The 20,809-nt window shown below is 33.9% G+C and overlaps 1 protein-coding gene across 3 annotated transcripts in view; it reads right to left on the reverse strand.

Annotated features, from left to right (window-relative positions):
• Nucleotides 1–515: 515 nt before the first annotated feature.
• LOC132707497 (pupal cuticle protein 20-like) overlaps nt 516–20,809 on the reverse strand; it is a 59,211-nt gene continuing 38,917 nt past the window's right edge. For 2 of the 3 annotated variants that reach the window (XM_060679383.1, XM_060679382.1), the window contains 3 exons: nt 8,325–8,464; nt 8,028–8,267; nt 516–711 (listed from right to left, as the gene is read on the reverse strand). In XM_060679383.1, the coding sequence (XP_060535366.1) occupies nt 621–711; nt 8,028–8,267; nt 8,325–8,464 (471 nt within the window). In that variant the 3' untranslated portion in view covers nt 516–620. Of the gene's footprint in view, nt 712–8,027; nt 8,268–8,324; nt 8,465–13,510; nt 13,581–20,809 lie in introns of those variants that run through there. The other variant, XM_060679381.1, reaches the window with a different exon arrangement.

The raw sequence follows: 20,809 nt of genomic DNA on the forward strand, positions 1-20,809 counted from the left end.
GAAAAAAAAAAACTAATTAACACCATGACTACCAGACTACGGGGATGAACTAACTAAACAAAAGAAAAAAATGTCTTCTTTTGACAAAATTTAGGGTTCGATAAGTCATTTTAAACCAAAGACCAACGAAAATCGGGTGGTGCAAAATCGAATGGATATTCCTGAAGTAAAACAAGTAAAGTAAAGTAAAACAAGACGTCTGAAAATATCTTCGTATGTATTATACCATTTTTGTAAACACATTAAGAAGCATACTCTTGAAATCGTGAAAACAAACTGACAAGTACTCAGTACTATGTATTCAATACAATAATTGATTCCTTAGTATTTAATAACTGAACTCGGATAACAAAAAACGATAACAGGCGAATAACCAACGTACGTAAACTGCCAGAAACTATTTTTGAGCGCAGTTGGAATGAACCTATCATTTTGTAAATCGCGGTTTCCGATTTCGAAAACAAACTCATTCATCATAATAAGTAATGTTTTATTAAGATTTTAATTAACGAGTCTTGTACAGGCAGTGCAAAAAATAAATACATACATTATAACACATAAAAATTATTTAGAATTATCGTCGTACTGGCATTTTTGCTAAAAGAACACTCCCTAAAGGATCAATATCGGTAACCTCCGAAACTTCCTTCGTCGGAGCCAGGTCTATACTGCCCGTCGTCTCCGGGATGCGCTCTGTTGTATTCTATCGATCTGGAATAATTTAACAATTTAGAATAAGTTTGGTCCATCCAAATGTAGTTAACTTCTCCGCCATTACCAAAGGAATCTGTAAAATTTGAGTGAAAACTTTGTAGGGGTCTTTTTTTAACAAACATATAATTCAATCGGAAAATAACAGAATACAGACTTTTTTTGCAAAGCGATTCTTACTTTAATTCTCAACAACATGATATAGATTATGGGATCGAAATAAACTTTAGAAAAAATCGCACATATAATCGTTTTAACACCATTGAGGTGCAAACAATTTCTTCTACTCCCGTCTGTAAAATACCTAACTACACACCGATCTAGCGTGTGGGAAGCGTTACTTTACCATATCAGTTTCATTTTCCACTAATCGGAGCCACTCGGGCATTTCCGGGATATTACCGCACGGGTTTGGGAGCAATCGGATGTTGTCGGAGATTTTTCCCACGCTTTCAATTTTGATATTTGCCGATTCTGACGGTTAGGTCAGTGAATGTATTCGTATTGTTTTGCTAAAATATACTCAAAAACTGACGATCGTAGAAAAAGTATAGTATGCAACACGTTCGGTAAACTTTTTAAGTCACTCGTTTATTAAACACTCGCTCCGCTTGTGCCAAATAAACTCGTGAGTCAAATGCCGTGTACCGCGCTTGCTGCATAATATACTTTTGGATTCTAAAAACCAATCTACATAATTTTTCTATTGGACTGGGAAAAAAAGAAGAGTATATGGAACTTTTTTAAGTAACAAAAATTGGTTAATAACTGATTATAAGTGTATAATATCATAGCATGAATAAAAATCATTGATCATCCAGAAGAAGAAGCACTGTCCACAAAAGCAAAAAAAAAAATAAATAAAAAAGGTAAGTAAGCCGCGGAATCATATAAAAATTATCAGGTTTGACAAAACCAAAAAAATAAAATAAAATGAAACGTGAGTGAGCAAAAAACGGGTAGCGTTGCAAAATAATTTGCTATTACAGAAAAATCAACACTTTTACGTCTGTCAAACGCATCAATTTAACTGTTACGCAAAGCCCGAGAAGTGCGAATCTAAAATTATTAATTTCTTCTGCACATAGGTCGTTTGTTTGGCAGAACGTCGGGCGGATAAAAAAAACGGCACGATGCATCACGTCAACACTCACACGTTCGTACAGGATTTCGTACTTTCACAAAATGTTTATGATTGATTAGACACATCATCGCATGTCAGCGCAAAAACGGATAATTTTTATGGGAAACCTTGTATTTCGTACGGGTTAATGTTGCGCGATATCAGCAATTTGTATTTCTATACCTCCCACGTGGGTTTCGTTACACAAACCGCAATCATCTCTGATTTCAGGTTCGGTCAGAGATGTTGCAAAATCAAAATAAAATATTATTGCTTTTAAATGATATACAGAGTCGATTGCGGATTGATAGAGATAAGACAATGATTGTTTTCCAAACAGAAAAAAATAGAAAATCTAACAAAACATGACGGTTTTAAAAAAAACTGTAATTAAAAGAGACTAGGAAGAACAGAAAATTGGACATATAATTAATTCCTAGAATTTAAAGGATACCGTTAGAGCATTTTAATGGTAGAAAAATAATATCTTCAAACAATGAGTTGAAACAGAGTGTATGAGTCAAGAATTAGAGGTACGGTCAAACCGTAAGAAACAGAATCTCAATGAATGGGTCGAAGAAAACAAGAAAATGTTTTGGAAGACATTTTTTCTAATTCTTATATTTGTTCAACATGTAGGCATTATACTAGTGACTATCAGCGTATAGAGAAAAAAAATTATTTTTCAGTAAAACAGAACTAAATTAACTTCATAGGTTGTCCGCTAGATGTCGCAAGTATCATCTTTAAAGATCAAAACGCAAGTCAACGGTTTCTGCAAAAGCGCCTTATTATTAATTTTATTTCTGATCCTGGCAGGAATACTCGCGTAAAGATTAGCCAAAGGGGTTTTATTTTGAATTGTGTCGTCTTTTACGACAAACAGTGAAAAGCAATTTAAGATTGTTTACTCATCAGTATCCCAGCAGCAAAAAAACAAAGTGAAATAGAAAAACTTAAATGAATGACCTTTTTTGCTTGAAAATGTTTTCTTGCTCCATGTTATGTGCTCTTAGTTGGTTTCGAGATGTTTGCGGTTAAGAATTTTGAGCAAGGGCGCATTTTCTTTTCATTTTGAAGTTAAAGTTTCTAATTATAAAGAAAAGTAAATGTTTTTGTCAATATAATTAACGCAGTTTTTGAATTTTTGTAGAAATACTTTTGCACCCTGTATCACGTAAACAACTCACTTTTTCGAATGGGACTTGTTTTCATTTTAGTATCAAAAAAGAAGAAACACACAAGATTCTGAAAAAAGATGACATTACATTTCAATAAATTAAAAACATTGACCCGTCAAACTTTCAAAACTAAGACCTGATGGCGTTGAATAATTAACATAGCCATTCGCCATTTCGACAGTTTTCAGTCTGAATGTATGTCCAAATCAAATTAAAGTTTCATTGGAAAAACGAGTTGAGTATGTGTTGGTGCTTGCTGTTTAGCAACAAAATTGTGCAAACTACTAACTTCACGTTTTAGTAAGCCTCCCACCTAATAATGCAAAATGCAAAAACCGAAGAAACTATCTTAAAATCTGAAACGTGCTTCCCTACTACTACTGCTCGGAAATTTATTACAATCTATTTATTATGAACTACCTACTCATATACTAGCGACTTCATTATACAAAAATCAATAGGATTCAAATTTGGACTCCTAAGTGTTTGTTTGGCTCATGCGGCCAATCCAACGAAAAGGAAATTAATTATTTAGGTAGTCTCTAACATGTCTCGAAAAGTGCGCCGGAGCGCCATCTATCATGAAAATCATTGTTATTCTTAACTCTAAACATAGAAAATCCAGACAATCGGCAAATTAAGTTTGCAAAAAATTAAGGTACAGCTCGTCGTTTAAATTAGGTGGTAGTTTAGTGGGTCCTAACATGTTACTATCAATTATTATTATATATTATTAAATATTAAAGTTAAGTGCCTGTAAACATTCCAAAAAACGCGCAAATTCCAATCTGGATGGAGGATCATCCTCTAAAAGATTTTGCACAGGAAAGTGATATGGTGAAAAACTCCATAAACTGTAGACTCCACTTCGCACTATTTTACTGCTTGTCATCCTGATTATGTTAGTCAAAACCTACTTTAAAGTATTTTGCATGTTCACACGAAAATTTCAAATGCGAATTTCTCGAAAACGGCGACTCGGGGCGAAATTTTAAAAGTATACCTTTTTCGTATAAAAAAAAGGTGTAAGAAGTGATATCTTTATTAAAAATCTGCATGTACTGAGGCGCAAAAAAGTATCAAATGCACGAAAAATACTATCGTCTCTCCGTCCTCTACAATTTGAACCAAAATTATTCAAAAAATATCAGAACACCCCGATTTATAAAATTTTGTGAAATTGCCATTTTGACATCCTGTATCTCAGTTAATTTCAACTTTAACTACTTACTAAAGTAAGTTTCGTTAAGTAGTAATATTTTTACCCCATTCTAAGAAACTACTTGTAGCAATGCTGATGTAACATTACTTTCATCCACAAAATTCGCCTCAATTGCATGCAAATTTATCAAACCCTAATTTATTAACAATTCGAGGATTGTAGTTATTAAAAATTGAAATAAGGAATTTATCGGAAACTATCGTTGCAATTCATCTAAACTTTACTATATAACCTTTAAGCTGTCCACCTTGTTTAATGATCGCTGCCATTGCAAATTTACATTTTATAGCTCTCTCGCGTTAAGAGACAAGATTGCTTTCGAAAAATCGTCGGTGAGTGGGGCAAGCTTTTTATTTTAAAAAGAAGGTGCTTCGCGGACTCTTGTCCTAGAGGGACGTTTTGTTTTTCTATAGTGCTCCTGCTATGGAACTTTCGCAAAATCAATGTAATTTGATTGTGAACTTCAAAGTTAGGGCACACTTCGGTAAATATTAAAATTTGTACTGGTAATTGCAATTTAAAATTATATTTTTTCAATAATCTTGCGTCCCCTGTATTATAGAAGAAACCTTGCCACGTCTCTTTTCCACTGAAGGTGGAGGGGAGACCGAAGCAATCCTACTATACTTTGCTCACTTTGCTACCGATTGGAAGCAGTAAGTATAGGGCCCAAGCAGCTCAGTTTCTCAAAATATGGGCGGGGTATAGAACCCCGGTTGGAAAACGGGGCGCCAGCTAGGACAAAACCCCAACCTATACTATAAGTTAGTGATAGTGACTAGTGTCCTTGCTCACTAGCCACCCAACAAACTCACAAAGTTAACAAAATTCGAACCCAAATAACCAAAAACCAAATAAATAATTAATAAATAAACCGGCACGTCAGTTTAAATCTCCATATATTGGCTCAAGTACACACCAACCACAGGAAGCTTGGTTACGATCGATCGTTTACAAATAACTCTTACAAACAAATGTTTCTATAATTGTGTACTTTATCTTTACCCTAACTGAGCTCTTTAATTTATATTGATATTTAAAAATTGAAATTTGTATTTAATAGGAATAAAATTAACCGAAACGTAAATAGAGGCTTATCTGTGATCCTCCAGTTACCAGCAACGAACGAGTCGGGCAAGCTCTAAGATGGCTGTCCTGTATGCTGCCTACGGGTTCACCAGTCAGTGGGATAGGCACGAATGCTTATCACTCTTGGACGAGGAGATATGCACTGCAACGTCCTGAACCGAGCTAACTTGAAGACTTGAAGAATTCTTGGGTTGCAGAATTCATAACACGTGCCGTCCACGATGTAAGGAGGCACCAAATCCAATTGAACCGGAACTGGGGAAGCCAGTACCAAATGGGAAGCCAAAACCAGTCCAACAATCAAAAACTGGTTCCAAAAGGAAAACCAAATCCAAAACCAAAAACCAGAACCAAAAACCGCCTGATGATCGTGGGTGGCGGTGAAGAGTGCCAGGTGCTAGGTTGGTTAGCTTTAATCCAGCCTAAGCTGTAATGTTGGGGACGTCCAAGCAAAATACTACCAACAAGACGACGATCCGCAACTTCTATACGATTTCAATCCGGTTTAATCCTCGAAAATTACGAGATGCCACAAACTTATTCGGATTGAAATCTTGCAACCACTTGCAGCGGCGGAAATCGTAAGGCCAAAGAAAGAAAGATCGATGAAGTTTCACAAAGTTCCAAAAAAAGAGACCGATGGTGCTGGCAATACGATGTTCGGTTCCAACACCACTAGGGTCAATCGGCCAATAATGACAGAAGTTAATCAACGCAAGGAGACTAAATATTACCTAACTACTACCCGCTATTACCAATAATAATCAATTATTACACACACATGACTGAGATTACACAGTAACGTCTTAGGAAATTGAAGACGAACGTGGGCCAAAGGTCGAGTGCTTAACTGTACTAATGGCCGAGTGCATTCGCGTTGACAGAGGATTGAAATATAACCTCTCCAAAAAGCAACAAGTGTAAATAAATGACTGCAAGGGACAAGAATAGAAATTGCCGTTAGTTCGGAAATAAGAAGGAATACAGGACGATCGTCTCGTGCAATCCAACCGCATTCCGCAGTAACATCCTAAATTGCAGCAAAAATGCAAGGACTTACACTTATTTACATTTATTTTAGGACAGGCAAACCACACCAAGCAATTAAACAGTTACAGTGTGTTCGAACAGAATGAAGTAGTGAAGAATAATTAGCAATACCAGTAGCTTTGAGGATTAAGACAGTGTGTAATTGTGAGAATAAAACATTTAATAGGTAGTCTTCGAGCATTATTAACCTACATGTGAGAAACATAAGTCGAAGTAGCCAATGACAAATTGAACCCGTTACAACCTTAAACTCTCTCTCGACACAGTTTACGATACTGTTCATATCAAATTATCACATCTTTAAAAGTTTTTCATATATCGCCAATAAATTTTTTGCTCATCAACGACGTACCCTGTATATAATTCCAACAATGTTCGAAATAAAGGAATAGCCTTGGATCTCCTTAGTTTTCTGGTATCCGAATTTTTCCAATGGAGTAAATGGCTTTCAAAAAATTACTTGTTTCCTGAAACCATACAGTACGTGGTAATAGTAAATGACGTCATCGCGTCTAGATTGAGGGCGAGAAATGGTGATTTTCATTGGATTTTTTCAAATATGCCGAACAGAGTATGTGATAGACGAAAACCGTAAATACAAAAGCTGTAGCCGTTGATACGGCCTATAACACCGTTTGAACGGATTAGCTACTGTTTGTACGAATTTTGATTTACGGTTAATAATTTACTCTCTAAAAGAACAACTTTCAGGGTCTTCAGGTATCGTCATGTAAAAGAAATTGACTTCTAAAACACAGATTTGAAATTATTACCAATTTTCAATAATACGGGGACCCATTTTTCAGTTTATTTGAATTTGCGGCGCCCCCCCCCCCCTGAAAAATTGTTAGGAATAAAAGTTTATGGAGTCGTTTCTTCTGCATCTTTTGGTTCAAGAATTTTTTCGGTCTTGTAAACCGTTTTTGAAAAATGGTCTGTTTTGTAGACCCTTGCACACGCGATTTTTATTTTTTTTAAATACTTCCCGACCCCCCAGCCGCCCCATTTTCAGTAGGTTCTGTCACGGGGCAAAGCTGCAGATATATGCCATATATGAAGTCGATTACTAAATTTCGGACACTTGTCATGTTTCTTAGCAAGGTCCAAAAAACAGTCGAAAATAGCGAAAAAAAGATGGATACCGGCGTCGGATCAGGGCCATTTCTTATAAGCTTATGTGCCTTGTGGAGGGTTAAAAAGGAGGCAAATTTCAATTTTGTAGCTCCAAAGGTTCGAAAGTTATTCAGGAAAACCCAAAAGACGAGAACGGAGAACGGACAGACAAAAAAAAATTTTTTTTCGACGGTGATCACCGAGTTATAAAATTTTTATATGAGCGCAGATACTTTCGAAAAATTCGAATTCATTGATTTTTGTGAAGGTAACTAGATATAGTGATAGAACACAAATATGCTATACCGAAATTTTGAATATTCTTTAAATTTCCAATGTCCAAAAAATTAAGAAATTATTTATTGGCGAAAATTATGATACTGGGAAAGGTCTCAGTCAACAGATGATTTAACAACGACATTTTTTTTGTATTTTCATAAACGTTTTACCAGACATCGAAAAGCCACTTAAAGAATCTGATTCCAAATCTCGAAATCCATATTACCACGTCGTTGGATACGATGGGAGTATTTTTTACCTTAGAATAGCCTCAGGAATGGGTGGAGGAGTCGGCAGGTGAGCTCCGCTCGGCCTGAAACCGTTCTCGTCGGCAGTATACTGCAGACTTATCCTTTGTCCGTCGGGTGCTGTGTAGGAAAAAGAACCCCGAGCTTTGGTGCCATCACCACGAGCGTCACCAGTTTCGTCGGCGTTTATTCCGTTGCCCGTTTCGTAGAGGTAATTGTAGGTACCATCTCCAGGGTTATTGTTGACATACCTAAAGTAAACCCGATTACTTGGACCATTAGGGCGGTTCAGGCTTCGTGGATGCTACCTTATAATTGGTATTTGGGGTCCGCCGCCCGAGTAACCACTGTATCCGCCTCCGAAACCTACTCCACCAGCCCCAGGCACTCGCGGCGGGAGGTAGCCGACATCCCCCAAAACGAATCCAATTAAAGCTAATAGAATGATCTGAAATAATTTAAACTCGATTAAGACCTATAAGCATCTTACCCGTGTTTGCAAAAGTTCTTGAAAAAATGATAAACCAACAAACTTTTACTATTATTACTATTTCCAAAAGGGTGCACGTCAGCACTATTAAATATGACAGACGACATTCTTCGGCAAAGTGATATAAACAAAACGACTGCGCTTATTTTGTTGGATTACTCAAAAGATTTCTGACAATACTGCATTATTTAGGGTTGTAGATGCTGCAGTCTCTTTTATGCGTAGTTACTCTACTGACCGCTTTCAGTTTAGAAAAAAAGGAGAGTCAAATAATGTTACTATTCCGTGAGGAGTACCCCAAGGCTGCATATTAGAGCCTCTCCTTTTTAATATCTATACATGCAATTTGAGTAGTTGTTTACAGGAGGTTCATTCCTATGCTGATGACCACCAAATCTATTTTTCATTTTTTCCGGAAAATTTCCAGCAGGCAAGGACATAAATGCTACCTAATATTACCTTATGTTATTTGGTCAATCTGTCGAATAAGTGTTAAAGATCAATATTTAATTTGCGTCCGACGCGCCCGAAATTTGGAACTAAACTTTGATAGTGATTTGCATTTCAAGCCCTACGTGCATTCAAAAAGCCTATATGTGTTTAAAAAACATTTTTTCGAGTAGTCACCTTTTAGAAACTAACCTTAAAATTCGATTAATGGATTCGCTGGTATTTTCTCATTTTAATTATGCAGATGCGGTTTATGGTTTTTGTTGGTTAGTTAGAAGGCGTAACCAAAATTCAAAGAGTGCAAAAATCGTGTGTATGATTGATCTACAGTTTCACGCAGTCGTTTTTTACCATAATATAATTTTAAATGCCTGCCCTCCATCTCTCTTTGAAAGAATAAAATGCCGAACTGATGTCCACACTTTGAATCTTCGCTGTGATTTGTAATGTAAATACGAGGTGCATATATAAAGAAATATTATTATTATTATTAAGTTTAACACTAGATTTATTAGGGGCTGACGAAAATATTTCCTAATCCTCAAATTTATTTACCATTTTCTTCCAAAAATATTAGACAATGAAGACAAAAGGTGGCGGGGGACTTGAAAAAACTTACTTGGTTCTTTCAACTCGACTTAATTGGACTACAAATCGACAGTTAACGTTGTGTGACTCGAGTAAGGCTTTCGGCTGTGTTTCTCATGATATTTTAACTGCCAGGTATGGAATTCGGGATACACATTTAGAGCTTATTGAGTCGTATTTATCATGGAGAAAAAAGTGAGTTGAGTTCCAAGGAGAGATATCGACTTTAAAATGTCTACGGTTTGGAGTGTTTCAAGGCTCAGTTTTGGGGCCATAACTATTTTTCATATAAATCAATTACCTTAGTCTTTCAATTTCTATCAATAAATGCCACCGGCATAACCTTGACAACCTTGACAAGGCCCAACACTTGACGATTTCAACCGATAAAGCTATTACGAATGGTAGATCAGCTAAACTACTTGGTGTTGTTATCGATGACAGACCAAATTGATAGAAAGATGTTGATGAATTGAAAGCAAAATTTAGCAGTGGACTGTTTGTTCTGAGACGACTCAGATGATTAATTGATGATAAGTACCTCATTGCTCTATTGCATTCTCATTTAACTTATGCAGCATTGCGGTGGGGTCATTCAGCCTCTTAGGATATTGTTTATAAATTGGTCATTGTTCGCCATGGTTTATAAGACTACGTATTGCCATGGGTTTGGTTGTATCAAGAGCTGCTTCATATTCGTAAAAATCATATATATCTTATATAATCTTATAATCTTCTGAGAGTCCACATCCTTAGATACATATCTCTTAAAAAGATAGTTCAAGATTACCTACTACTTCACACAGATCTCTTAGTTTAGTTTAATGCTTTAATGTCCACCACCAGATTGGTTTTGATTAAGATTGATATTGACTTGCTACAATTACTCTTTGTAAAACGTAGTCAATAAAAAAAAATAACAAATCTGCTGTATGGATGTTTCGAAGGCACAAGGGCGTGGTTACTACGGCTAAGGGATACTGACTAGCGGTTTCATCTACATGTGAACAATTGTATCAAAAAACACATTTGCATGATATTCCCACAAGTTTATACTTTCAGAGACAGAGCCTATAGTATTGACGGTTCAGGAGTCTTCTGAGTATGATTTTTGCCATAAGCCATAAGTTGAATGGTTGCAGGAGGTTAAATATAAAGAATTTTATTTAGCAAAATAATTACACATAAGTATCTTGTCATTCGCATATAATATTCACTCACCGCATAACACATTTCACTTAAGACCTCTTATTTCATGAAGGCACAATTAAAACTCATCCAGACAAGTGAGAAATATATATTGCTCATATTGCTCACCATGTTTTTTCTATAACGCTAATATTTTGTGGCTATTGTTTGGCAGTATCAATAATTTTAGCAGTAATCATCAACACTCCAGGTACATATTTCGCTAGTTTTCATGAGATAACTTAACCGTTGTTTTGGATTGTTTCATTCAAGGTTTAATTGGAAAAATATTCCTAATAAAAATAATATTGAACATTACCAAAATCCAGAAAGCTACACTAAAAAAAATTATAAACCAATATTTCGCGAAACTTTAGTATCGGAAATATGCAAGCAATTATACTTAGCCAAAAGCGCCAAAAGAATATTATTCCATTTCTGTCCCAGGCATGTTGTTTTTATAGAGTTTACTTGGTTTTTGTTTGTGTTTCTTTGAAATTAAATAACAAACATTGCAAAGACGTCAGTGGTGTACATTTCTTCCTATTCCGTAAGACATCTCCCGGAACGGAACTGGATTTGCCAACATTAATCAAGTTAAACCAAAGTTATGACGTGTTAATAATACATGTATAAAAAAATAAAGGTGTAGAAAAAATTTAATTTACAGGAAAAATTAATCTGCACTTGTAACTTGTGATTTCTAAAGGAAACGAATTTTAGAGTATATCTTTATTTTATTTATTTTACTCAACCCCATGAAAACAGTAAGCCGTAAATATTCCAACGCGTGCTGTATGAGTTGGGAATTTAATGCGTTACCTCTGTGAACGTAGTGGTCATTTTCACAGTACTTTGAAAGTGTACCATAGCCAATACTAAGTATAAATACTCAAAATAAGAAATTAAGAACGTCCGCTTATGAAACAAGGATTGCTTGCATACATATAAAATGACACTCTAGAATTCACACACACAGTATTGCGGCATTTTTTCCACCAGTGTATAAAATAGCAATTTCCAAAAACGGCAGCTCAATTTCAAAAAGTCTTTTTTCTTATAAAAAGTAACCAAAAGTAGACATAGTACAATACACACCTGAAATAGATGTTTAAAACTCTCCTACATTGGAGTCATGATACAACAAAGATTGTGCATCTAGGTAACAATATTTTACTTGAGTTGATGATTTATCAGAACGTGGAACTTTCACAGCAAATGACAGTTACGGAACAATTGGAAATTATTTTCAACTCTGTAAATTCAAATAATCCATTAATCTATAAAGGATAATTAAGCAATTTGCAATTGATTGTACCATAAAAACTAAAAAGTCTAGCATGTATTTTGATTTAAAAAAATGGGTTAATCCAAAAAACGAAAAATGTCAAAAACAATTTTGTAATTTATCTTGTGTTCTAGTTAAATAATTATATTGAGAGTGAACTAATTGACAAAATTATCACAAATGAGTTATTTGTATATTTTCATCTAGATCTAAAGCGGAGTGCAAAATAAAATAATAAGTATAAAAACGAGTATTTGTCCAAATTCAGGTATTTTTAACTATTAATTTCAGATAACAAAATTATTTTAAATATAATTCTAAAATAACTAACTAAAACAACTCCTACAAAATCAGGTCTGTGTCAGTTACGATGTCCTGTCTTTTCTCCCTTAATATATTAAATTTGTAAATTGTGCCAAAGCTTTTACTCGATGTGAGTACAGTATTCATGATATTGAACATTTGTTTTTTTTTAGCTTTGGTCCTTTACAGGAACAAGTAGTTTCTACACTTCATGTTAGATTTAGAAAAAAAGTTATTTTAAAAATAATATATGTTCAATATATCTAATTTATAACGTATTTGTGGGTTATGAAAAATTATTTTTCCTATTAATATTTTGTAAATTTCAAAATGTTTTGTTATTGCTTTGTTATGAGCCTCTAGCAAAGTTTGGACAATGAAATGTGAAAAATACATTATCGTTGATCCAGATACCATAGGAATCGTGTGATTTTAGTCCATAAACTGTCTATTCTAGCAAAAAAAGTGTTTATCTTTAAGACTCTTCTTCATAATTCCCCTTTTTATCCACCTTTGAAAATGTACATTTATATTTGATCTATAGAATATTACAAAAAAATTGAGTCACTTATACTAAAATTATTAAAAAAAAAACATTCACAGATCATCTTCACCTACGTGAAAATGATACCTAATCCATTATTATAATATCAAAACTTCATTTAAAATACCCACACCAAGAATTTTGGTTTGATAAGCGCAAATGACATTAATCAAATTTGCTTAATTTTTTGTCTAATTTGACATTAATTTATCAATCTTACTATACATTTTATCGAGCAAAACGTTATGATTTTTTTTATGTCTGCGTATTTGGTTTCGACAAATATAATAGTTATTACCCTCAACAATTATAATTTACAAACTTAATAATTGCACTGTCAACAAGTATCACATCACATAGGTACTCCAAGACATTTCATACAAACTACATCTATATTCCTAAGAAAAGGACTATGTCTTATTTCGTGGGAAATTTTTATCGAAATATTGCCGAGACATCTTATTAGTTAAGTTTAACTAATATTCCCAAGACCTTAAAGACACTAAAATTGATAAAGCTCCCTATTTAATGTAACCACATATATTAATAGCACTAACGAAATTCAATTCGAAAACGGTTAATGTTGTATAGTAAGTAGACTATATTTCTAATTAATAAGCAAATAGTCGAATCGAGTACTTACGAATTTCATGATGATTGCGGATCTGATGCCCGGTCGAAGCATCCCGTTATTATTTATAGCGAACTAACCGACACGGTACACCCCGTTGCATTTTGCATTTATTTTGCATTACAGTTTCGCACGTCCCCCCTTACGCGTGGGCTCATCCTTTGAAAGGAATGCGGCGACCCTCCCATAATCCAGATCATAATAGTGACCGGCCAAGGCTAGGATGGTACCGCCGCAAACGAGAGATGGGTACCACCCGCAAACTGCATGGTTCCGCTTTTTACGCTTTTTGTCGGTTTTCGAATGTACATCGCTTGGGGCTTTGCGTGAGAGCTGGGTGCTTTTTAAAGGCCACTACAATTAACTTATTAGCCAAAGAAATAATAAAATAATTTTAAAAAATGCATCGTATTTGGAACCGTTTGTAAAAATATAAGGAAGAAGAGTTAGAAAGTTAAAAAACATAATAAAATGTTTCTCTAGAAGAAAACTGCTGTGGTTCGCCGTTGATGAAATTGCTCTCCAGAATGATGTCATTAGAATATTTCCTAAAGTAACTACCGGTCAAGATAATGGAACCAATATTACAAAAAGTGCTTCATCCATATGGAGATGTTGATGTTGAGTTCCATCAAAAATTTTTATTTCCTTGAATTGTCAAGTAAACTAATATTTTGTATATGCTAGAACGTCTGTGTAGATTATCCAAAAACAATATAAAAACGTTTCGAATGCTTACTTCATTTAATTATCCTGTCCATCAAAACGGCAACTCGCTTTAACTATCTTTAATATACTGTCGTTTGGGAAACTAACGAAACCATGAGTCTATGACTACCTTTTTTAAACACCGTATGTGCTTTTTCAAAAGCATAATATCGCACTTTTTCACCAACATTCCAGTAAACGCTTCTACTTTATTCAAAGAAAATGCAATGTATCCCAGATTCGCTATATACAGGGATCTCGTCTCCCATTGTGCCTGCGGCAAAGATTAAATGTGGAAAATTTTAGAAGAATTTTAGTACATTTCACAACCGGCTTCAGATTTACGATCGGTCAATTGGTTTGGGAAATATCGGCGAAAAACCGAAAATGGTTAAATTGACAGCTGTCACAAAGTGACATTTATACCCCTTTTTAAGACGTGTGTACGACATGTTTCTATCGACTTTTGTTATATCGTAACACGCATTAACTTCCATCTTTCTTATGGCCCCCACAGACGCTCAGTTTTTTAATACAGATTGCCTGTGCGAACCTAGTTTGCGCAGGCATATCGGTGCGTTTGTGTAAACGTGTGTCCGACTGCGCAGGCCTTTGGCCTAGCCTGAGCAAACTCAGACGGTACTTGAATTTAGCCTGAGCAAATTTGGAAACCTGAGCGTGTGTGGGACTCGGACAGTTTTTAGGCGAATTTATTGAGGTATACAAAAGCTTACCACTACTTACCTTATGGAAAATAAAGAGTAAAGAATACAGTGACAGAAATAAAAAGTCCGCAGCCTATGATGTGTTTGTCGAAAAACTCAAAGAAGTTGATACGGGAGCAAATAAGGAAGCCGTGGTTAAAAAAAATAGGTGTTAGCCGCTCATGGGCTGAAATTGATTGCATCATGCGTGTGTCTTGCTTTTGTATTAAAGGAGAAACGAGTTTCAATAATTTCAAGTAGGTTGTCTCGTCCATTCTTAGGTAGTTAAACCAATCCTGCTTCTCAAGTTTCAAATCAGCAAGCAAATCGACATGGGAGTAATCACTTCTTTTGAGAAGCCAATCTTTGGTCCATTTGCTTCTTTGAACCATCCGTTGCTTTTTCTTTATTGCACAGGCAAGCACAATGCAATATAATGGCGTGTCTCGAGAAGCACAAAGATTACAAAAGATACAAAAAGTACAAAAGATTTGATCACAATATATATATATATATATATATATATATATATATATATATATATATATATATATATATATATATATATATATATATATATATATATATATATATATATATATATATATATATATATATATATATATATATATATATATATATATATATATATATATATATATATATATATATATATATATATATATATATATATATATATCTATATATATATATTCTCACGTATTGATTCACGGACGGCGAGCATTGAAGATGCCAAGTGAGATTTTGGCGAAACGTCTGCAGGATTCCAGTCGGAGTTCAACGAGCGAACGGATGATATCCCGGATATATATATATATATATATATATATATATATATATATATATATATATATATATATATATATATATATATATATATATATATATATAAATATATATATATATATATATATATATATATATATATATATATATATATATATATATATATATATATATATATATATATATATATATATATATATATATATATATATATATATTTATATATATATATAAATATATATATATATATATATATATATATATATATATATATATATATATATATATATATATATATATATATATATATATATATATATATATATATATATATATATATATATATATATATAAATATATATATATATATATATATATATATATATATATATATATATATATATATATATATAACAAAATTATATGCTTTCTGATGCTTTCCAGCAAACAACAAAATCAAGTAGATTATTGTCAGTCTAGTCACATCACATCCTGCAGCTGTTCTTGCGAACAGCCTGGCGGCTACTGTCAGTTCGGGTTTAAAAATGGTTTGGAAATAAGAAAAGCTGTATTCAACAGAGAACCCAAAATACAAAATTGTCAGGACCAGAGAAAATATGTTTTCATGTATTTTATCGATTATGGAAACGCTTTCGAAAATGTAAAACACTATCTTCTGATATAGTACCTGGAATTTGGGGCTAAATGGAAAAGACCTACTGTTAATTAGTAAATTGTACTGGAATCAGGAAGCAGATATCTGATTGCGCAACTTGCCAACAACGGAGCAGCAGTTTGACAAAAAAAAGTGTTAGACAGGGGTGCATTTTATCACCGATGCTGTTTGCAACCTTTACTCGAAAAGAGTATTTCGTGATTCGGTCCCTAGTAACCGGGCCTAAAAATTAACAGATAATAAGTGTATAGTGAGTGGGTCTGATATTTCAACTCTCAGAATAAGAGCAAATGGGGAGGATATAGAACAAGTGACGCAAATAGGATGTATGTTAAATCAGAATTGAGATCTAGAAAAGGAGATTTGGTGTGGAATAGAGCAATTAAGAGCAATCTTTCTTAAACTTAAACAAATTCTTACAATAAAACTAACCAAAACTAAGATACCGAACCCTTGAAGGTTATGCTTGGTTAGTTTCGTATACCGTAGAGGCATGGACATTAAAAACAAATTCTATAAATAAAGGAGAAGGATTGTAGATGTGGTGTGTACCAAAAATACTGGAGATATCGTTGGTAGATCGCAAAAGAAATGAAGAAGTTCTTCGACGAGTACAATAGCATGTGTTCACTTCCAGACATATAACATGTGGCGAAAGTTATCACTTTCAGCGCTTTATTCTTCAAGGTCAAATCTAACGGTGACAAAGCGAAATGGGAAGGAAAAAGCCGTCAAACCAAAACTAACGAGAAGATTGCAAGATCTTATACATAATGCAAGATGGTACGAATCAATAAATAGAAAGAGAATTTGAGGAGATTGAAAAACAAAGTCAGACTCTAGGTCAGTGGAATAGAAAGTGCAGCACAAAAAAAGTGTAAGTCAGTACGAGTATTTGGGGACTGACGACAAAACATGATAAAAACGGTTCACCCAAGACTATGGAATAAAAACTAACGAATCGAGCCGGTTATGACATAGTGAAATTACTATAATTAAAGATGATAAACTGGAGAAAATTTTGTGGCTTAACTTTGTAAGATCGCGTGTGAAATGACGACTTTGCAGATAGAATGTCTACTACAAGTACTATCAGGATAAATGAAAACAGCTGAAATGGTTAGGGTATGAACGAATGAACGGCGGAAGAATACCACTAAAGGTATGGAATTAGACTCTGGCACAAAGACCAAGACAAAAACGGATTAGCAACATAGTTCAAGGAACAGAAGTAGGAGAGCTGCAAGAAGGAGAATGGAAGGAGGAGGACCGAAAAGCGCCAATACGCTATTGGACAATTCTGGAATACGGCTTATACAGAAAAGGTTTCCAATCAAAAACAAATCATATCAATCAATATCAAAAGTGTAACTGTCGAAGAATGCTAAAAATTCGTTTCGACCTTGTCATTATATTAATATTCAAATCCGCCATGGGTAGGCAAAGAACAAAAAGACGATGATTCCTCATCATGGGCGTTCCTACCAACGCAAAATGTCAATAGGGAGTGCTTTTAAGAAATATCGCCCGCCAATTATCGTATCGTCATTGACGACCGTCGGGGCACAAAAATTAATTGGCGATCAGACGCGACGTTAGTAATTAATGTTTTACCATTCGATACGCGTCGTACGGTACGCTCGGAAATGATTACTGGACAACGTAAACAGAGAGTAGAACAAGATACTGGTAAATGGTCTCGTAATTTGCATACTCGACTACTAAAACGTTGCAATTTACGACAATGGGCGTTAGAATCACATCGCACGCTAATCCTTATTTACATCTATATCGCCCACGATGTTGTACGATTTCAAAACAAGCTAAATATTATATCGAAAGCATAATCTGAAATAGTTTTAGAAAGAAAGAGGTGCATTTATGCACTGATCAGGCTTGCACAGTTCGGATACTTTTATTTATTTTCTATTACTGTCTAAAAAAAAATATACAATCACACAAACAGCGTCCAAATATTTACTGCATAATAATAATAATAATAATAATAATCAACTTCATTTAACATTGTGTCATAAATACATTACCTAAACATAATATACCAAACACAAAGGAAATCGGCGTCAAAGAAGGAAAAAGCACCAGATATTGTTACAAATTTCAATTACATCGTATTTACAATTATTTAAATTTTACAGAAAAAATCTTCTATGGAGTAAGGTTCTAACTCTATCAATAACTTTTTTATTGTATATTTAAAGATTTTTAGAGTTGCAATTGTTTTTACCTCATTTGGTAATTTATTATACAATCTCAGGCACATATAATAAGGACTCCTTTCAGTTAAGGTTAAACGGTGAATAGGGTAATTTGTTACATTTAGGGTTCTGGTATTATATCTTTGAAATATCTGTGGTTCGAAGTCCTTTCGATTTTTAAAGAAGAATATCAATGCTTCATAAATATATAAAGCATATACAGTAAAAATACCTTCAGTCTTGAACACCCCTCTACAGCTCTCTCTAAATTGCATTTTTTTGACAGTCCGAAGAGTTCTCTTTTGAACCACGAAAATTTTCTGTAGTTGACCACTACCCCCCCAAAAGATAATTCCATGCGCGACTGAAAGTTTGCAAAGTACATAATTTTTAAAGTTTCCTTATTCATATAATTTGCAACAACTCGAATTCCATAACAAATTGAATTTAATTTATTTAGCAGATAATCAATATGTTCAGACCAATCAAGAAATTCGTCAATTTGTAAACCTAAGAATTTAGTGTTATTTACAATAGTAATATTTTCTTTACCTAACCGTTTTCTTAATGGTATTTCAACTCTACATAATTTAGTTCTAAACATAATTAACTTCGTTTTCTCTTTGTTTAATATCACTTTATTTCCTAGAAACCAGTCATATGCCCTTGTAAAAATATCGTTGCCTTTATCACTAACGTCAGTGAGATTATTTCCACCTACAAGCAGGTTGGTATCATCCGCATAGCATATTATGCTCTCTTCTTCTGACTGTGTTACTAAATACTAGTCATTCACAAAAATAATAAATAAAATTGGACCAAGAATACTACCTTGTGCTATGCCCAGGCTATTTTCCTTAATATCCGAAAAATAACTAGTGCCATTTTGGGTTATTCTTACTTGTTGCTTCCTTCCTATTAAGTATGATTCAAACAATTTTAGAACATTACCTCTTACACCATATAAATCCAACTTTTTGAGCAATAAGTCCCTGTCTATACAGTCGTATGCTCTAGAAAGATCTAAGCACGTACCTAGAGCTATTCTTTCGCCCTCCAAGTGTTTTAAAATTGTTTTTATAAACTGAAATATAGCGGTTTCTGTTGATTTATTAGCTACATAACCATGCTGATGATTGTTGGACATTTTATATTTATTAAAAAACTCTAGGAGTCTTTTGCAAATAGCCATCTCAAATATTTTAGAAAACCCGGGCAAAAGGCTAATTGGTCTATAATTGGTAATTATTTCCGGATCTCCCTTTTTATAGATCGGTTTTATTAATGCTGTTTTAAGTTGGTCTGGGAAAACGCCATTTTCAAATGATTCATTAATCAAAAGACACAACACTTTACTTACATACTGGACAGAAATTTTTATTATACTGGTTGGAATCTCGTCTATTCCACTACTATGTTTATTTTTAATTTGTTCAGCCAAATGACAGATTTCATCTGGTGTTACCGGTGTTAAAAACATGGACTGTGAATTTACGGGTATTTTATTGGAAAATGGCCTTTTTTCTAGGTTTTCCAATAATTCAGGTACAACGTTCAACAGATATTCATTAAAATCATTTGACATTTGATTAGGATCCTCACTCATACCAATGTCAGCCCCTAAACTGTTTCCACCCAAAATCTCATTGCATATTGACCACATGCATTTGGTTTTATTATCAGAAAGCTTTAGCTTAATGTCATATGCCTGAGATCGTTCAGTTTTCAAAAGATTATCATATTTTCGCTTAACAAATCTATATTCCTGTTTATATCGAGCACTTTGTCTAGCCAAAACTAACAAGATATCTAGTTTTCGTTTACATCCTCTAATCTCATCATTATCTTTATATGATTTTACACCACTAGCGTTTCTTATTGTTTTTTTAGGAAAACATTGATCAAACGGTGTAGAGAAAAGATTCATAAAAAGGTTCCACTCTTGATTGACATCATCCGTTTCTGACATAATTACATCCTCCCACTTTTGTTCTTGTAGGCAGTTTATAAAGGTTTGCTTATTTTTTTCTGAAAAGATTCTTTTCAAATGAGCCGTATGTTTTCTAAAATTCTCTAAAGGTAATATAATTTTCTGAGCAGTATGATCAGAAATGAAAGCGTCAAATACTAGAGTGTTTCTGTATTCACAATTCACAAAGATGTTGTCAATACAGCTTGCTGTATGTGACGTTACCCTTGT

The sequence above is a fragment of the Cylas formicarius genome, unplaced genomic scaffold (assembly GCF_029955315.1).
Source record: "Cylas formicarius isolate icCylForm1 unplaced genomic scaffold, icCylForm1.1 PGA_scaffold_9__14_contigs__length_23061073, whole genome shotgun sequence".
In the NCBI taxonomy this organism is placed as follows: Eukaryota; Metazoa; Arthropoda; class Insecta; order Coleoptera; family Brentidae; genus Cylas; species Cylas formicarius.